Below are 16,415 nucleotides of genomic sequence, written 5' to 3'. Positions count from 1 at the left end.
CGGAACTGGATTGTGGACACCTTGCTCCAGGCATTGCCCTGGGCCTCCCCCGGACATCTCTGTTTGGCCAGTTCCCCCGTTTTCGCCAGTAAGGGCCGCTACCCCTGCTTCGACCCCGGCCTGAGCTCATTCGGAGTCAGTTCGAGCCAGTCCCCTTTACAATTCGATTGAGCCGAATCGCTTCGCACGCAGTTCGGTACCCGACTTCCTCGTCTCCAGGCTGGCCAATAACTCAGCAGCCACGCCGCTGTGCTTAAAGGTTGCTTTTATTAAAGAACAAAAATCGCGTACAGAGGTTTCTCCCCCCACAACAGGGGGAGGGTTTTTTTTATTATTATTTCTCCTTTCCTTGGGTGTACCGTGAGTCGCAAACCGCCCGATAAAGTGCTGTCACATCCATCATTTACAAGGGATCGTTGAGGGGAAATAAATATACATCATAAATAAATAAAAATTCAACAAATACGGGACCAAGAGAAATCACAGTACATTTATATCCATTGCACATAGCCACTTTTCCCACTCTAGACGAGGGTTTCAAGAAGTGGACAGACAGGTAGGCATGGAGCAGGACAGACAGTGAGCAAGGAGAAAGTCTCTGGCAGAATTCCTTGGATCGATTCGATTCACAGCGGACCTTGTCTGTGCGCGTTTTGTTTTGCTAAATCGCTTTTGGTCCGTTTACATCTCGGCGGTCAGCTGCCCAGCTTCCCAGACTTTATGAGCTGTATTTACACTCCTAGAAACTCTGAGCCCGAGAGCTCCACACAGTCCTGTATTTACACGTGTCTCCTTAGAAATGGCTTGTGGCTGCGTTTTCCTTTTCGCGGCGCAAGGGGCTGCCAGCTATTTACACTCCGAAATCGCATGGCTTTGGCTGGGGGGCTCATTGGGGCAGCAGGGGCGGCTTGAAGGAGCAGTTCCCCGTGCAGTGGCGAGGCGTGAGCATTTTGCAGGAGAAGTGGTGAAGCGCGTCGTGGGCTTCTGGAAAGGGACAGACACAAAGCAAACTCGTTACTCCTGGTCCCCCGCATGCGTTCACAGGGGGCTCGGTTCGGATCCCCATCGCCCGCGGGGAAGCAGCTGGGCTTCCCCTTACAGCGGTACAATCTAACGTGCGTCCTTCGTCAAGGACCATGGATCGAGGCGATTTCCAGATCTGCCCTCCCCCTCCCCCGCACACCTGGTTCAACATTTTCCCTTTATCTAGGCGCGTTGGTTTCAACCCCAAGCGGCCCGCGTTTTATTTCGCATCCGTGTGTCCCTCCCCCCCCCCAGACAATGATTTTGCAGGTGGGCATTTCCCCATCTCCTCCCCTGCTTTGGAGAGATACCTTTTAACTTCTGCTGGATGGCGTAGCGAGCTTTCCTCTCCTGGTCCAGTTCGTTACACAAGGTATCTGGGAAGACGGGGGGAAACGGATCAGAGATACGCCTTCAGAGTGAAGGGCATAAATCATCACACAACACAGCCACTTCGAGGTTGAATGAAACCAGGCTCTGGAGTTTGGGGTTTAAAATCAAACCAACCAAGGAGCGCGCTGGCTTAGGATCGCAGTCTGGTACTGGAAAGTAACGGCTGAGAGTTGCGCTTTAAGGCAGATGGATACAGTCAAAATTCAAGCAAATTTAGGCATTACTTCCCAGGTAATTTTACGCCTCGGTTTTTAATTTAGAAGCCCTGGAAATTGCTGCGATAAGAAGTTCAATCACTCCTATGTAATGATGCCTCCCAGCCGTATGCTGGGCTGGCTTGCAATTCGGAGGCTAATCAGAGTATACACAAGGATATTCAATAAAAAAATAATTGTTAAATTACCTGCCATTTACATGTAAATGACTGAGCTCACATGGCAAGCGCCCTACCAGGGCGTCTACGCGCAGGCTCTCACCTGAGTCGAGCCTTACCTCTGACAATTTGTAGCTGTTGAACCATTTCTTCCCTATACGCCAGCTCCCTCTTCATCTGATCCTGAAAATTATCTGTGCGGATGGCAGGCAGCAGTCAGTGAGAACGGTAACGCAGCTCTCCCCCTCGGCCCAAGCATGCATCTAGTGGGGAGGTGTAAAGCAGGCCTGCGGGTGGGAGACAGGTCCTACCTTTTCGGATGGGGCTTGCTCAAAATAGTGCGAGGCCCCAGTGGGACAGGTTAAAGTGGATTTTAAGTCATTATAAAAACTAGAGTCGTTGATGCGTGAAACATCGGGGGGGGGGGGCGGGTACCTTTTAGACTTTGGAATTCCCGTTCTAATTTCTTCCTGAGCTCCACTTGCTCCAGGAGCAGTTTTTGCAATTCGTCTGTGGAAAAAGAAAGAGAACACACACTTTCCATATGGAGAAGGATCGGCGTTTGCTTTAATCGCATTACATTAATCACTCCCGGGGAAAAAAATACCTGCAGCCTACAGAAAATTATAAACGGGGCGCTCTGCGTGGGAACGAAAGGCACCTGAAATTGGTGGGGTCCATCCTGAGGGACGGGGCTGGGAGCTGCGTCCGTTTTAAGGAGCCCACAAGCACCCTCAAAGACAGGAGGATAAAACCCTGTGACGCTTTTTTGGGGGGGATAGAAGAGAGGTTGCAAGAACAGCGGGTGGGTGGTTTTAAGGGCCAATCTGTGTCATGAATCATTCCTGCGGATTTCCGATCGCCCGTGTTTGGAACATTTCCCCTCTTCGGGCTGACTCAAGAGGACGCGTCAAACCCCTGCCCATTAAGGACAATGCAAGTCACCCCCCCCCAGCCTTCAGCTTCCTCACTGATTTATGGAAAGTGACAAGGGAAGGTGGAGGTGAAGTAACTCTCTCACGCAGCAGCCCGGCCTCCTTTCACGGTTTCTCTAAATGCTGACGGGGTTAGTTACAGTTTGGGATCCCTGGCCAGGCCTCGACAGCTCTCCGGCCAGCCAAAAGAGAAACGAGCCCTTCTCAGAGAGTTTATGCCCCTTTATTGGCAGACAGGCCACCATCGCTGCGCGCTTGTCTCTACCCGGCCTGTTTCAACGCGCCCCGCATTTCTGCTAGGTGCGCGATTCGATCCCCTTCCACTCCGTTTCAGATTAGGATTCGGTCCTTTGGACAGGAAGGAGGAGTAGATCCCATTTACCCAAATCTCTCTAGCTCACCATCCATCCATCTCACTTGTTCAAAACCCAACAGGGGGAGGAAATGGCGTATAATGCCCACTATGTACTTGGGTTGCTCTGGTAGTAGTTCCACACCCACTTCTTGTGACCGAGTCACTCTGCCCTAGAGATGGCATTATTTCTCCTGGCGATAAGTAAGAGCCTACGACTTTCTAAACCCTTCTGGTTTGATCCCGCCTTCCAAGGTCTTTGTGTAAGAACTTAAAATCGGTTATTTATCCAAATCCAGTTCATTGGCTTGCAGAACCCATTACATACCAAGAACTGAAACTCGAAGTAAAGCCCCATAGATTCCTCCCCCACCACACACGCACCCGTTCGGGACCTGAGGTTATTGAGTTGACAAAACAGATTGTGGTAGGATGCACCTGAGAAGCTAATGGAAAAATCCCCCTGCCCGAGGGTCACCAGAGCCCCGGAACCTCACCTCTTGCCAGATTTTCAATGTCTTTTTCAACTAGTTGGGTCCCCATAAAGTCAATGCTGAGACCTTCCTCACCTGCAGTGCAGAACATGTATAGGGTTAGATTGCTTCTAGAGGAGACCTGAAGGTCAGAGACACAGTGAGAAGCAAGCACTGGTTTGAGTTTCTCTCTGTTACTGGTGCGAGGGACTGTGTCACTCGTGCAAGAACCAGACTGCCCATAAACAGTGCCCCGGCGCGGGCCAGGAAGTTTACTAACAAATTGTGAAAGACACAACCGCTAAGTCTTCTAATAGTTGGGGTGGAGATCAGCGAGTCCTGTTCGCATTAAACACAGTTTGACTGTAAGCTCCTTGGAGCAGCGACCTTGTCTTGCTAACTGCAGCACACCTCATACCAGTGGAGTATTAAATAATGAAAGCGGGGTGGGGGTTAAAGCTAAAACCGGATCCTACTTATGTGTGTAAATGACAAAACCCGGAAGGGGAAAAAAATCAAGGCCCTAGTAACCTAGGAAAAGTGACTTGTAATTCATCGAGTTATTTAAATATTTGCCTAAAGCTGTAGGGGACAGCTTTTTACTGGTGATTTAAATGAGCTCCTTTCAGGGGAGAAAAAGGGCTGTCAAAAATATCTATTATTTAGGCGGAAGATAAGGAGCGCAGGAGTTGTGATTTATTGGCCCTTTCCGCGCACTCCGGTTTCCACCGCAGTTTTGCGTCTGAACGTTCACAGACCGGGTTACAAAACAAAAGCCTCCTTTGGAGCAGAAGGGCAATCCTGTGCCTGCCGCTTACCTCTGTCGGTATTTACAGGACTTGGATGCGAGACATTCCTTTGGTCTTGATAGGATTTGCTGGTCTCTAAATCCTCTGCTGTCGAGTGATTGTCGTCTTTATCTTGCTCTTAAAGTTAATAAACCGATTTTCAACCATAAGCAAAGAAAGTATTATCCTAATATATCCTTAATTACATAATTAAGGACAAAGTCCTTATTAAAGCCTTCTAATCCTAATCGCTTTGCAAGTGGAAAGTAGCTTGCTCTCCTGGAGGTTTACTGAAAGGTGCATTCAAGCTCCCCGACAGCCCACACGCTCTCCTAAACAGTAGGAGCCAAAAGAGAGGCTGAATCGAGTTGAAAATAGAGTCAAAAATCACAGGCTTCTCCGTTACAAATTCAGCAGCTGCTTTGCAGTTTTCGCTACCAGACCTTTTGTAAGAGGTAACTCCATCAGATACAGGGAGAGTAAAATACTTGCCATTTAAGGGCAGTTTACTCCCAGCAAACATGTGCACCTAAATAAATCCGACTAAAAAAATAAAATAAAATAAAGCAGTCACCCGAAATGACACCCGAGGTTTGCATTATTTGCATGAAAGACCTTCCCTTAAAACAGCTAAATTTGTCTGAAGGTCCTGCCAAAAATGGAAATGACATGTAAAGATTCATATAGTCTATTAGCAGGCTTGGAATAAGAATTATTCCTAAGGAGGGGTGGGGGGGTAGCCTCTCTTTTCTCTCCCCCTCCCCTGTTTAAAATTTCAAGCCATCGGAGACAATTGCTAGCAAAGAGGACAATTTTACCATTTGCCTCGGGGTTGCAAAGGTAAGTGGTTGCAGGCCCCAGCGAAGCAGCGTTTTTCAGAGCCTGCAGATGGTCTTCTCTTTCCTGGGTGTAGACCTTCAAAATAAACGGAAAAATTAAACGGAATTAGTTGGGGGGGGTGTCACACCAGCGAGGATCCCCAGCCAGCCCCAGACTGGTTTGTGCACTCGGGGTGGAAGAGGACCCGGAGTTCGGGGTACTTACTGCTGCGGGAGGTTGCCAGAGAGTGACATCCCCGCGGCAGAAGGCGACGATGGTTTTATTAAGCGTAATTATTAGCGCTCCGGAGAAAATTACCCCCATTAAAATCCAACAGCAGAGTACAAGAGCTTTTCAAAGCCTGGAGCCCCCACAGACCCAGCAGACACCTAATTTTAGGCAATTTCCCCCCTAAGCATGAAAGCAGTCCTTCTAATCAGGTTAATTAGCTGTGGTTTAATGCGGCTGCATGTAAGCTTACAGGTGCGCCGAATAACCCCTTTTAAAATAATAAAAGGGGGCGCGTGAATCAAAGACCCCCCCCGACGCGCCGTGGCGTTCATAGCGTGTGGGGGCAAGTGTCCTGCCGGCTGCGGGCAGTACCTGTCCCCTGCCAGCCTCCCCCCAGAGCCAGGCACGGCTCCCTGGTCTCGGATAAAGCCACGCAGGCCCCGGGCGATCGGGAGCCGCGGCCGCCCCCTCCCCAGGGCTGGGTCTGCATCACCTGCCCCGACACCGCATCTCCTGCCAGCCACGCCCGGGGCTCCAGGGGCCCGAGGGCTCAGCGCCCGAGCAAGGGGAGGGCCCGGCTTGGAGCGGGGTCCCCGGCGGAGCCTCCCACCTCGTAGCCGCCTCTGCTGCCGCTCCTCTGCGGGCTCCCCTCGGGCGCCCGCCGGTTCCCTTCCTCCTGCCCCTGCTCCCCGGCTTCCTCCTCGGCCAGGGGCGGCGGCGGCGGCGGCTCCTCCGCCCTGGGCAGCAGCAGCGGCGGCGACTCCTCCGCCTCTTCCTCCTCCTCCTCGTCGTCGTCCTCGGGGAAGCGGTTGGACTCCACGTCCACCTCGGGCTCGTCGGCCGTGTCGGCGCCGGGGGAGAGGGAGCGGTAGCTGGAGCTGCCCTCGCTGAGGAAGTCCGGGGACAGGTAGCCGGCCGCGCCCCGGCCCGCCCCGCCGTAGGCCTCGCGGGTGCCGTACAGCTTGGCGATGCTCTCCGCGTCCTTCACCACGGGGCGGAAGGCGGAGAGGTAGCTGCCCTTCCGCGGCAGGGGCAGGGGCAGGGGCAGGGGCAGGGGCAGCAGCGCCTCGTCCCCGGACCGCTCCTCCTCGGCGGCCGCCCTGGAGAGGGCGCTGGAGCAGCGCTCGCCCTCCGCCCCGGAGCCCTCCTGCGGGGTGGCGCTGCTGCGCCCGCTGCCCGACGGCTCCGAGCCCTCCAGCTCGCTGGGGCGGCCGCCCGAGCCCGGGGCGTCGGCGGCCGCGGCGGCCGCCGCCACCACCACCGCGGCGGCGGCCGCTTTGGCCGAGCTCTGGGCCGGGTAGGGCGGCACGGGCAGGCTGCCGGCGGCCGGCCAGAACAGGGGGAAGGGCGGGTAGACGCCGCCGTCCTTGCCGGGCCCGGCCTGGGGCGGGGGCGGCTGGGGCGGGTGAGGCGGCGGGGGGCCCCAGAACATGCCCGGCGGCAGGGCGCCCCCCTTGCCGGGCTCGCCCCCGCCGGCTCCGCCTAGCGAGTCCTCCTGCTTCTTGGGGCAGAGCCCGAAGGCGGCGGCGGCGGCCGGGAAGCCGTAGGGGTGCGGGAAGAGCGGGGGCGGCAGTTTCTGCAGCAGGCCGAAGCCCTTGCTGGGCACCGGGATGACCGGGTAGCTGCGCCCCGCGCCGTGCGCCCCCGGCGCCTCCTCAGCGCTGCAACGCAGGCTCTTGTGCACCGGGGCCAGCTCGGCCCCGCCGGGCGGCGGCGGGTGCAGGGCGGCCTTGGCGGCGCCGGCGGCGGCCGCCCCGTGCAGGGAGAAGGTCCGCTTGCGGGTGCCGCCGTTGAACATGGCCTTGACATCCTCCCAGGCGTGGCTCAGCTCGTCCGTGGCCGTCTTGTCGCTCAGCTTGAGGTGGCGGCGCCAGGAGTTGAAGTTGGCGGCGTCGGGCTGGGTGTACTTGGCGTCCGGCGTGCGGTGGGAGTGGAAGATGAACTTGTTGGGCGAGAAGTACATGCTGCAGTAGCCGCACTTGATGCACTTGGCCCGGGAGCTGTTGTAGCGGGCCGGGATGAAGCTGCCCCGCGAGCCCCAGGCGCACTCGTGCACCACGTCGAAGGCGAAGTTCTCCGGCAGTTTGGGGGGCTTGTGCTCGCCCAGGAAGGACTTGCAGAGCCGCTCCGCCTCCCGCTTGGTGATCATGCCGCAGCGGCGGGAGGAGATGGGCATGGCCCCGGCCCGCCGCAGGATCTCCAGCTGCACCGGGGTGCACTGCACGCAGGTGATGCCCAGCGCCACCCGCCGGTTGTGGATCTCATTGTAGCTGTAGTTCTTGAGCAGGGTGTTGGAGATCTGCGCCAGGCAAAGGCGCTCCTGCCCGTCGATGACCAGGGACACTATGGGCACGCCGTACAGGGAGGTCTCACCCACTTGGTTGGGCTTGAGGGGATTGGAGCCCGAGTAGGGCTGCAGCTCTTGCTTTGAATTCGGGGAGGAGCTTGCGTCTCTCCCCGTTCCCATCTGACTGGCAATCGCCTCCATCCCCCCCAGAACAATCCTGCAAAACAAAAAACACAACAAAAGGCAGACATTAGCCACGCACCCGCGGCCCTGGCGAGCAAACCGAACCCTTGCTCCCCGGGGGAAAGCGGCCAGCCCGGAAGCCAGGCAAGCTCCAGCTCCGAACCCTGCCTGGGCACCGTTTGGCCTTTTGTGTCGCAGCAGATCTTCCCCTACCTGGTAAAATTGTCTTAGCAGCCGCACTGCATCCGTCTCTACACCGCGGCAGGGGCATTGCACAGGCAGAAAAATCCCCTGGGCGCTGGATGGTACAAGGAGACGTTTGGAGAAGCTGCCGCTATTCTTTGTGGCTTGAAAGGTTTTGCTGTGTGTTAAGACAGACCTCACTTCCCCCTTATCCTCCCTCCCTCCCCCCGTCACCTATTATTCCAAGATCTGTCTGCGGTTCCAGACTCATGCAGACCTGAGAATAAGGGTCAAAATGTCATTTTAAATCTACCACAATTACTGCATTCCGTGGGCATACGCAGAGGAAGAGAATCTCGAATATAAAATATTAACGAACGACACAATGCACCTCCGTGCGTCGCAAAGGACTCGCTCGGGGTATTTAGTTACAAATGAAAATAGCACAGCCCAGAAATGAAAACACCAACCGACCCTGTTTGTTGTCAGATTTCGCCTTTAGATCGCAAGCCTGCCTGGTCACTTGGCCATTTCTGAGCAGAAGTTGGGGGCATTAAACGCAACAGCCGGACATCCCTTCCTGCAGTGTTTGGGATTTTGGGGGGGTTCCCCCTCTTTCACTCTATTTTTAATCTCCCACGTTTCAGACGCTCGGTTTCTCTAACCTATTCCCTGTGTGTGTGTTTGTTTGTGTTAAATAGCACTTCGGCTAGGTAAGTGCTGCATTTGTCCAGATTTGGAGGAAAGGAAAACAGACTTTAATGAGCGCTGCGTGCAGTTGTATTTACGCATTAGAGGAGCTACTCAGTAAATAACTAGCTAACCTGACTGCTCCACTTTAGATAACTGTGAGGGGATTTACAGGAACCGCGGTATTAAATAAACTCACTGTCTTTCTTAGCCTCCCAGTAATCCTGCGGTGACACGGGACCACATGCATTTAATCAAAACCACTGCGCTCATGCTTTAAAGGGTTCCCATTTGTCAGCCCGAAAGAGTACCACAAAACGAGAGAAGGTTAAGGAAATACTCTGCAGCCGAAAGCTGTCGGGTTTCCTCCGCGACTTTGGGCCCCCAATTATTTTTAAATGCGCTGGACCAACAACTATACTTGAAACAAGTTGAGCATGCATGGAAATTCTCCCTTGTCAAATGCCATTAGATTAGGAGCGAGGCAGATTACTGACCTGCCCCATAAGGTTCCCAACTCGCCCACAGAGCAGAAGGAATCGTGAGCCAAGCAAATTAGCTTATCTAAAAGGGATCGCCGCATTAAGCAGCTTTCATTGTAATTACACAAAATAGCTGGAGTAGTGTCCTCCTCAAAATGAGAATAAAACTTCCTCACCTCTGTCTAAACGCTGACATGTTCCAGACAAAGGTGCTTCATTGTCTTGGCTGCAGCCAAAATATTTCTAGCTGGGATCCAATACTGGGAACACGTATTTATTTAGATTTAGGAGGGGGGATTTTTTTGTTTAATTTTTAAGTGACTAATTCAAGACAGCAAGTTATTCACCCCTCACACCAGCACTCGCATCCCAACGCCGAATTGGACGTGAAACAGGCAGAATGTGGCCGACTGTTATGGAATTAAAAGGAATTACTTTGATATAAACAGAAATGAAGGCGGCGCCACCCAGGGAAGGAGCAGAGAGGCATGCGGCAGAAAGGAAAGCCCGAAATGTCGCCGAGCCACATATTGTTTCAACGACTCCCAGGGTCTGCTTGGATTTTTGGGTGTTGGGTTCGAAGCAGGGTTGCAAAATAAATTCAAGGAAATCCATGGAGGGAGGGGAAGGGCTTACCTTGTGCGGGGCAATCCCTGGAGCGACGGGCAAGGTCGGAAGCCGTTGTCAAAATAGCCCAGCACCCCAAAACCAATCCACCCGCAGCTCGCTAGGTTCCGTTCTTGCCAGGCTCCGGCGGCATCCACAACCCAATGAAGATGCGGAGTTTCATGGGAGCGCCCGGGCTCCTGCCCTCCGCCAGTGTCCTCCCGCGCGGAGATGCAACAAGAAAAGTGACCACATGGCAGGTCCAAGGGAGGATCCTGATCCTTAGCTGAAGACGTTGCACGTTGATCCAGTGACAGCTAAAATAATAGGAAGGCACACCCACTTAGCACCCGCGTATTTACATTAACTGCCTTCGGGACCCGGGCGCGCGTCAATCACGGTTGCGCTCCAGTCAATCAAAACGCAGCCGGGGCTGCTTTAAGGGGGGGGGGAATTGCTGGGGGGAGGGGAGGGGACGGGGGGGGAGAAAAGGAAAAGCGATTAGAAAAATCTACGCGAGCCTGCAAAGGTAAGCGCTTGGATTTGTCCACCTTTCACCTGCCGCTGGGCCATCTCCCCGCGCTGCAAGCGGAGGGAAACTCGGGCTGGGGGAGGAAGGGGAGCCGCGGGGGAGGCCCGTCCCGACACACTTTTCTTTCTTTCTCCTGCCCGCCAGCCTTAGAGCGATGGAGGCTCGCAGACGGGCGAGGCGTCAGTCCCGGGGGGGGTCACCGAGCGGCTCCTCTCTGGGAGCCGCGTCCCCAGGGTGAGCGCCTGCCCTATGGAGAAGGACAGGAACCAAACCGCTGTGGTTGGAGGTTTTTTTTGTTTTTGTTTTTTTAGCCAAGCTGGGGCCAAAGTTGGCGCGCTGGGAGAGCGGCTGGGGCTGCAAACCCCGAGCACAAAACCGGTTCAGGAAAGTTTGCAGCCCAGGGAGCGTTCGGGGGCACACCGGGGCTCCCCCCGCCGCCCCACACGGGTTCCAGAGTTAGCCTTACCTCGATTAGCTGCGGCGAGAAGGGCAGGCCAATGTGGCGCTCAGCTACCCAGCAGAGGAACCGCTGGGAGAGGGAGAGAAGCGGCGAAAACCTGGAGGGGTGGGAGCCAGGTGTTTTCTCAGCCTCCCAGAGCAGCCCCAAAAAGCCCTAGCCCGGGCCGGCTGGGGGGCCTGGCAGTGCCCAGCGCGGTAACAAACGGGAGGGGGAATCGATGGCTGGAGAAATTGAGGAATTTATTATTTATCACGTTAAAGGGCCATCCAAAGAGGCCTCCGAGAGAGGCCAATCAATTCTTGTTTGAAAGTAAAGACGCCATGAAATGCGACAGAAAGTCATCCCGGCCTCTGGCTAACGATCTCTTCGGCGGGGTAATTAGAAGGCGCAGTAAAAAGGGAAGGCGCTGATTGTTTTTTAAACTTTGCATTCAGAGGTAGCCGCAGGCTGGGTCCCCTCCCCAGCCCGCTGCCTGCAAGCCCCCGGCCTCGGCTCCAACCCCCCTCCCTGCGAGCCCGCTGATCTATTTGTGCAATACTCGCCGGTCACGAAATCCTGGTGAGATTAACTATTTATAAGCTGATCAATAACCATCATTCAGCTCTTTGGGGACTCTGGCAGCTCCCTGGCCCCGCTCCGGAACCGCAGGGATGAGGAGCAGGGAATCCCTCTCTAAATCCACCTAGGAGCTCGGCTGTCTGAGGCCGGAGAGCCACCGGGAACTTCAGCCCAAACGTCCCCGAAAGAACCATTATTTCTCGCCCAGGACTAACCCGGTCACTCGCCTGCGTGTGGGGGCTCCACGGCCCAGGCACGAAGTCGGGCTGGTGGCGTGACTTGAGTGGGGAAAGCTGGACCGTGTAATTCGTTAGTTAAACTCCCCGCAACGGGGCTCCGGGCTACTGGGTAATTCGGGGATTGTGATGAATTAGGCAGAGGGACTTTTTTGGGGGGTGGGGGGGAGGCCCATTACTGCGCTACCTTTCCAAAGAAAAACCCCCAGCCTCCGTGTACAAAACTCCCCCGTAAATCTCAGTCCTCTTTGCGGCTCCTGCAGAAATGGGAACTGCTTAAAATCAAACCATCTTAACTAAAGGAACCGAGTCTCTCCCGGGGCCATCGAACTGGCGGCTGATCAGCTACGTGGGCAGCTGGCTTTGACGGGGAAGATTTTTAAAAGCGCGCGTTGTCATTTACAAAAACGATCAACCCTAAAAAGGCATTTCTACAACCCAACAAACCCGGCCTTTCCCTGCAGCTCCGCTCCTCGGGCTGTTTCTAAAGCATTGTGGCATTAAGTGCTCTTAATGGCCACGTTAATTAAACTGTAATTAATCATACTGTCCGGCCCAAATTTGAGCAATTACACTAATCAAACAGAAGTTAATAACGGCCCTCGAATCGCCCCCAGCTATTACTTTTGTTAAGCAGCCTCCCGTTCAGCTAGAACAGCTTTTGCCCTCCGCCGACATATGTGTTACATATTAAAGCATGTATTGTTATGAAAATTATATTGCCTGCTTGGGATTTAATGTATCATTAAACGTATTTGTCCTTGAAAGCAGATTTGGGGCCATAAATCTCTTCCTCGGAATATGATCAAGTCCAGCCTTTCGGGGCTGGGGCGGACCAGTTCCTTTTCAAACACACCAGAATTAATCACAGCTGGGGGGGGGCTTTAAAAGCCAGGGACCTGGGAAGCGGTGGGTGCCCCACCCTGGAGTTTGGGGTACAGGCTCCTGCCCGCATAAAAGTGCCTTTAATGGAGCCACTTTAATTCCCAGTCCCCAGAGCTTCCCGCCGTCAGATTGAAATTCCCCGTATTCGCCCCGCCCGGGTTACCTAGCCGGGCTGGGGGAAGGGGGCTGGATGCAACATTTATGCAGACTCTAGGTAACCCTGCCCCAGCCGCCTTCCCCGCAATAATTACACTCGGCTGCGGTAATTATTCCTCGCCTTTTAATTATTTAAAGCAACCGCCGAAGGCTGCGTCTTGCCCAACGATGGCGCCGCACGGACGGGTCCGAGGAGCTCGCCGACCCGCGGAGGGGATGCGCCCCAGGCCCCTTGCTTGTGAACCCGGCAGCCCCGGCGCGGAGCCCTCTAAACAAATGCGGAGTTAAATATTCATTAGGCATTATTACTGCAAGAGCAAAGCAGTGCACCACCCGGCCGGGCTGCGGCGGATTTGAAAAGAGAAACCCTTTTCATAAGCCAGCGTGCAGTGTGTTTCTGGAGGCAGATAACAGCCCCCCCCCCGCCCCGTGCGCCAGCCTTTAGACATTTTCATAGAGTTTGTAAATGACAAGAGTTACGGGTTCGATATTAATTAGGCGGGACGTTTATTTTTGTAATTTGCTCCCTTCCGAAGCAGTCCCGGTTCGGGCTGGTTTTGGGAGGGGCGCTGAGCGGCGTCTTTGCCGGTCGCCGTGTAAACGCGCGGCGAGGACGCGAAGTATCCCTGTAACTGCTCCGAGTGACGCGCACCGCGTTTAACAGCGCGTTTGGACGGAGCAAACTCCGCGCCAGGAAGCGGGTTGCAGGAGGGGGGGGAGTCGTGTCCCTCCAGGGCGTGAGAGCGGCCGGGGCTCAGCCGAGTTTCTAGGGGCACCGGAATAGCCCAGTTCCGCACCCCACAGCGCAAACTCCGCGGGCTGGGGGGAGGGCTGGGACGCGCGGCTTCGCCCTGGGCTCCCGGCCCCCGCCAGCCCAGGGAACAGGAGGCTGCGCCAGGCTCAGGTGGCCTCCTGAAATACGAGACTAGCCCCGTTTCTCCTGCCCGGGGCAGGCGGGACCCGCCCGCGGCTCCTGCCCCGTAGCCCCCCGGAGGCGATGGGGCCCGGAGCCCCTGGGCGAGTCAGGCCCCGCTTCCTGCCAGGGGCCGGGCTCAACCCCCAGGACAAGGCCATGCCCGTTGAGCATGGTCCCCTCGCCGGTGGGACCCGGCTCCGCTCCTGTCCAGGGGGGCAGAGTTCGGGATCCCCCGGGAGAGGCGACGGGTCTGGCGAATGCCCCGTATTGCCCCGGCCACTGCTGGGGCAGCCTCCCCCCGCCATGCAGGTTGGATGATGAGGAGGGGCTGTTTGCATTGCTGAGTTTGCATGAACAGCGGTGTATACACACACACACAGGATCGTGTGTGTATGTATATATATACACACACAGGATCGTGTGTGTATGTATATACACACACACACACACACACACACTTTTCTGAGCGGTGCAAATACGTACACACACTAGGTGGTTGTATCTATCTACACAGACACACATACAGGCTGGTGAATAGATCTATATTACACGCACCATGGGCAGTGTAGATATAGCTACACACACACACACACTGGGGGGTGTCAACAACGCCACCCTCTCTCGGGAGGCTTTTCCCAGCCAGCCCCAGGTAAAACCGATGTGCGCCCAAGAGCCAGAGCCGGGAGGGGGCAGCTTGTAACTGTGCCCCCCCCCAGCCTGTGCGCGCTGCGCAGCCTAGAGCCGCCCATAAGCTGCTCCGCGCACGGGCCCCTGCGTTTGCCGGCCCCGGGCCGTGCTGGGGGCGATGGGAGCAAGCCTGGGTACATGCCCCCAGCTCGGGGAAACTCTCCGCGGGGCTCCCCAGGGGGACTCAGGCTGGCAGGGCCCGGGGCTGCTGCGCAAACCGTGCGCCGGCGCCGTGTGAACAGAAGGGAAGTTGGTGGATCGCTCCCGCGGCTGCCCCCAGACACACAGCCCTGCCCGGGCGAGAGAGGGAGGCCGAATCCGCCTGCTCAGGGCCCCCGCTGCCTCCAGCCCCTCGGCTCTTCCTTGTGCCCCAGCGCTGGGCTGGGGGGTCGAGCTCCAGGCGCAAAGGCGTCCAGCGACAGGCCCTGCCCAGCTGGGGAATTCCGGCCAGGGGCCCTCCCCTGGAGCAACCCCCTTCCCCAAGGCCGCGGGAGCCGCCGGGGAATTCGGGGCGCAAGGAGGCCGGGCCAGGATCGAACTTGTGACAGTCTGAGAGGAGTCCGAGCTGGTCCAGCTGCCATGGCTGGTTCGATGGGAAGGCCCGACCCGGTCCATTCCGCCCTGGGGTGGCCCCCTCTCCCCCCAGCCCTGCCCGCACCCTGGCCCCGGGCGTGCAGGGGTCCCCGGGCGGGGGGGAACGGTTCACCCCGGCAGCGGGGAAAGGGTTCGCGGCCGCCCGGGCCTTGTCCCTGACCCCGGAGGAAGCCGGGACAGGTCCCACGGGGCCGGGGAAAGGTGCCCGCATTCCCAGCCCGTCCCCGCTTGCTTCCTTCCTTCGCAGGAGAGCCTCGCAAGCCCACATCTTTTAACAGTTGAATTAACTGCAGTTTTTGTCAGTTAATTAGGTTTAATTTACATAATTAGTACAGTATAAAGAGTATTGGGGATAATCAGGAGGTACATCTCGCTTACTGTGTAAACACGGATTCGGAATTAAAAATCAGATGTAATTAAGGCGTGTGCGCGCTGGTTTTAATTGTAATGAATTTCTAATTAACGCTCAATGATCACCCAGTGCAAAGAGCTGGAACATTTGAGGGGGCTTTTTAAAAAAAAAAACCCATGTGTACTTTACTGAATATTTGGCGGTAGAGGTGCTGGGCCCGGCAGGCAAACCCCGCAGCCTACAGCACCGAGCTCCGGTCAGCCAGTAACCTGCAGGGGACCAGCAACGGCTGAGCCCGGCTTCTCTGCGCACCGGGCCTGCAAATGGGACCATTACAACCGTCTCTTGGCTTTGATCTAGAGAGTCTATCACAGCCTGGGCCTGCAAAAGCCAGTTTAAGCTGGATTGTTTTATGATAACCACGGAGTATGTGCAAGGATGAATGAGCTGAAAAGGGGGGTAATCAGCGAGGTGGCACATTTTGCAGCCCAAACAAAATGACTCAGGATAGTTGAATCCAAGGGAGGCTGGGAAGAGCTACAAAAGGATCTCACAAAACGGGGTGACCGGCAACAAAATGGCAGCTGAAATTCAATGTTGATAAATGCAAAGTCATGCCCAGTGGAAAACAATCCCAGCAATCACAGGTTTCAGAGTAGCAGCCGTGTTAGTCTGTATTCGCAAAAAGAAAAGGAGTACTTGTGGCACCTTAGAGACTAACAAATTTATTAGAGCATAAGCTTTCGTGAGCTACAGCTCACTTCATCGGATGCATTTGGTGGAAAAAACAGAGGAGACTCCTCTGTTTTTTCCACCAAATGCATCCGATGAAGTGAGCTGTAGCTCACGAAAGCTTATGCTCTAATAAATTTGTTAGTCTCTAAGGTGCCACAAGTACTCCTTTTCTTTTTGCGAATCCCAGCAATGCATACAAGATGATGAGGGTCTAAATTAGCTGTTACCACTCAAGACAGATCTTGGAGTCCTTGTGGATAGTTCTCTGAAAACACCCATTCAGAGCGCAGTGGCAGTCAAAAAAGCGAACAGAGTGTTGGGACTCATTAGGAAAGGGCTAGATAATGAGACAGAAAAGACCGTAAGACCTCTCTATAAATCCATGATATGCCCACACCTTGAACACTGCGTGCAGTTCTGGTTGCCCCATCTATCTATCTATCTATCCTAGAACTGGAAAAGGTGCAGAGATGGGCAACAAAAATG

The 16,415-nt window shown here is 55.3% G+C and overlaps 1 protein-coding gene across 1 annotated transcript; it reads right to left on the bottom strand.

The window, feature by feature from the left end:
* Nucleotides 1–250: 250 nt before the first annotated feature.
* On the bottom strand, nucleotides 251–15,110 carry SKOR1 (SKI family transcriptional corepressor 1). The gene is made up of 11 exons (XM_038417877.2): nucleotides 14,535–15,110; nucleotides 10,817–10,963; nucleotides 9,849–10,135; nucleotides 5,998–7,891; nucleotides 5,156–5,252; nucleotides 4,368–4,475; nucleotides 3,574–3,645; nucleotides 2,225–2,299; nucleotides 1,909–1,983; nucleotides 1,335–1,400; nucleotides 251–984 (listed from the first exon to the last, which is right to left on the bottom strand). Exons 1-11 carry the CDS (start codon nucleotides 15,108–15,110, stop codon nucleotides 887–889), a joined length of 3,495 nt encoding a protein of 1,164 aa, XP_038273805.2. The 3' UTR covers nucleotides 251–886.
* Between the last annotated feature and the right edge of the window lie 1,305 nt (nucleotides 15,111–16,415).

This window comes from Dermochelys coriacea, chromosome 10, assembly GCF_009764565.3.
Source record: "Dermochelys coriacea isolate rDerCor1 chromosome 10, rDerCor1.pri.v4, whole genome shotgun sequence".
NCBI lineage: Eukaryota > Metazoa > Chordata > Testudines > Dermochelyidae > Dermochelys > Dermochelys coriacea.
The sequence above is the reverse complement of the archived record's forward strand: the minus strand, read 5'-3'. Positions and strand labels throughout refer to the sequence as shown.

Coding starts and splice junctions, on each gene's coding strand:
- SKOR1 (XM_038417877.2), bottom strand. CDS start 15,110: ATGTGGGCTTGCGAGGCTCTCCTGCGAAGGAAGGAAGCAAGCGGGGAC. Junction 3,646..4,367: donor TCCTGTAAATACCGACAGAG/GTAAGCGGCAGG, acceptor TCTGCACTGCAG/GTGAGGAAGGTCTCAGCATT. Junction 1,984..2,224: donor GGAATTCCAAAGTCTAAAAG/GTACCCGCCCCC, acceptor CCATCCGCACAG/ATAATTTTCAGGATCAGATG.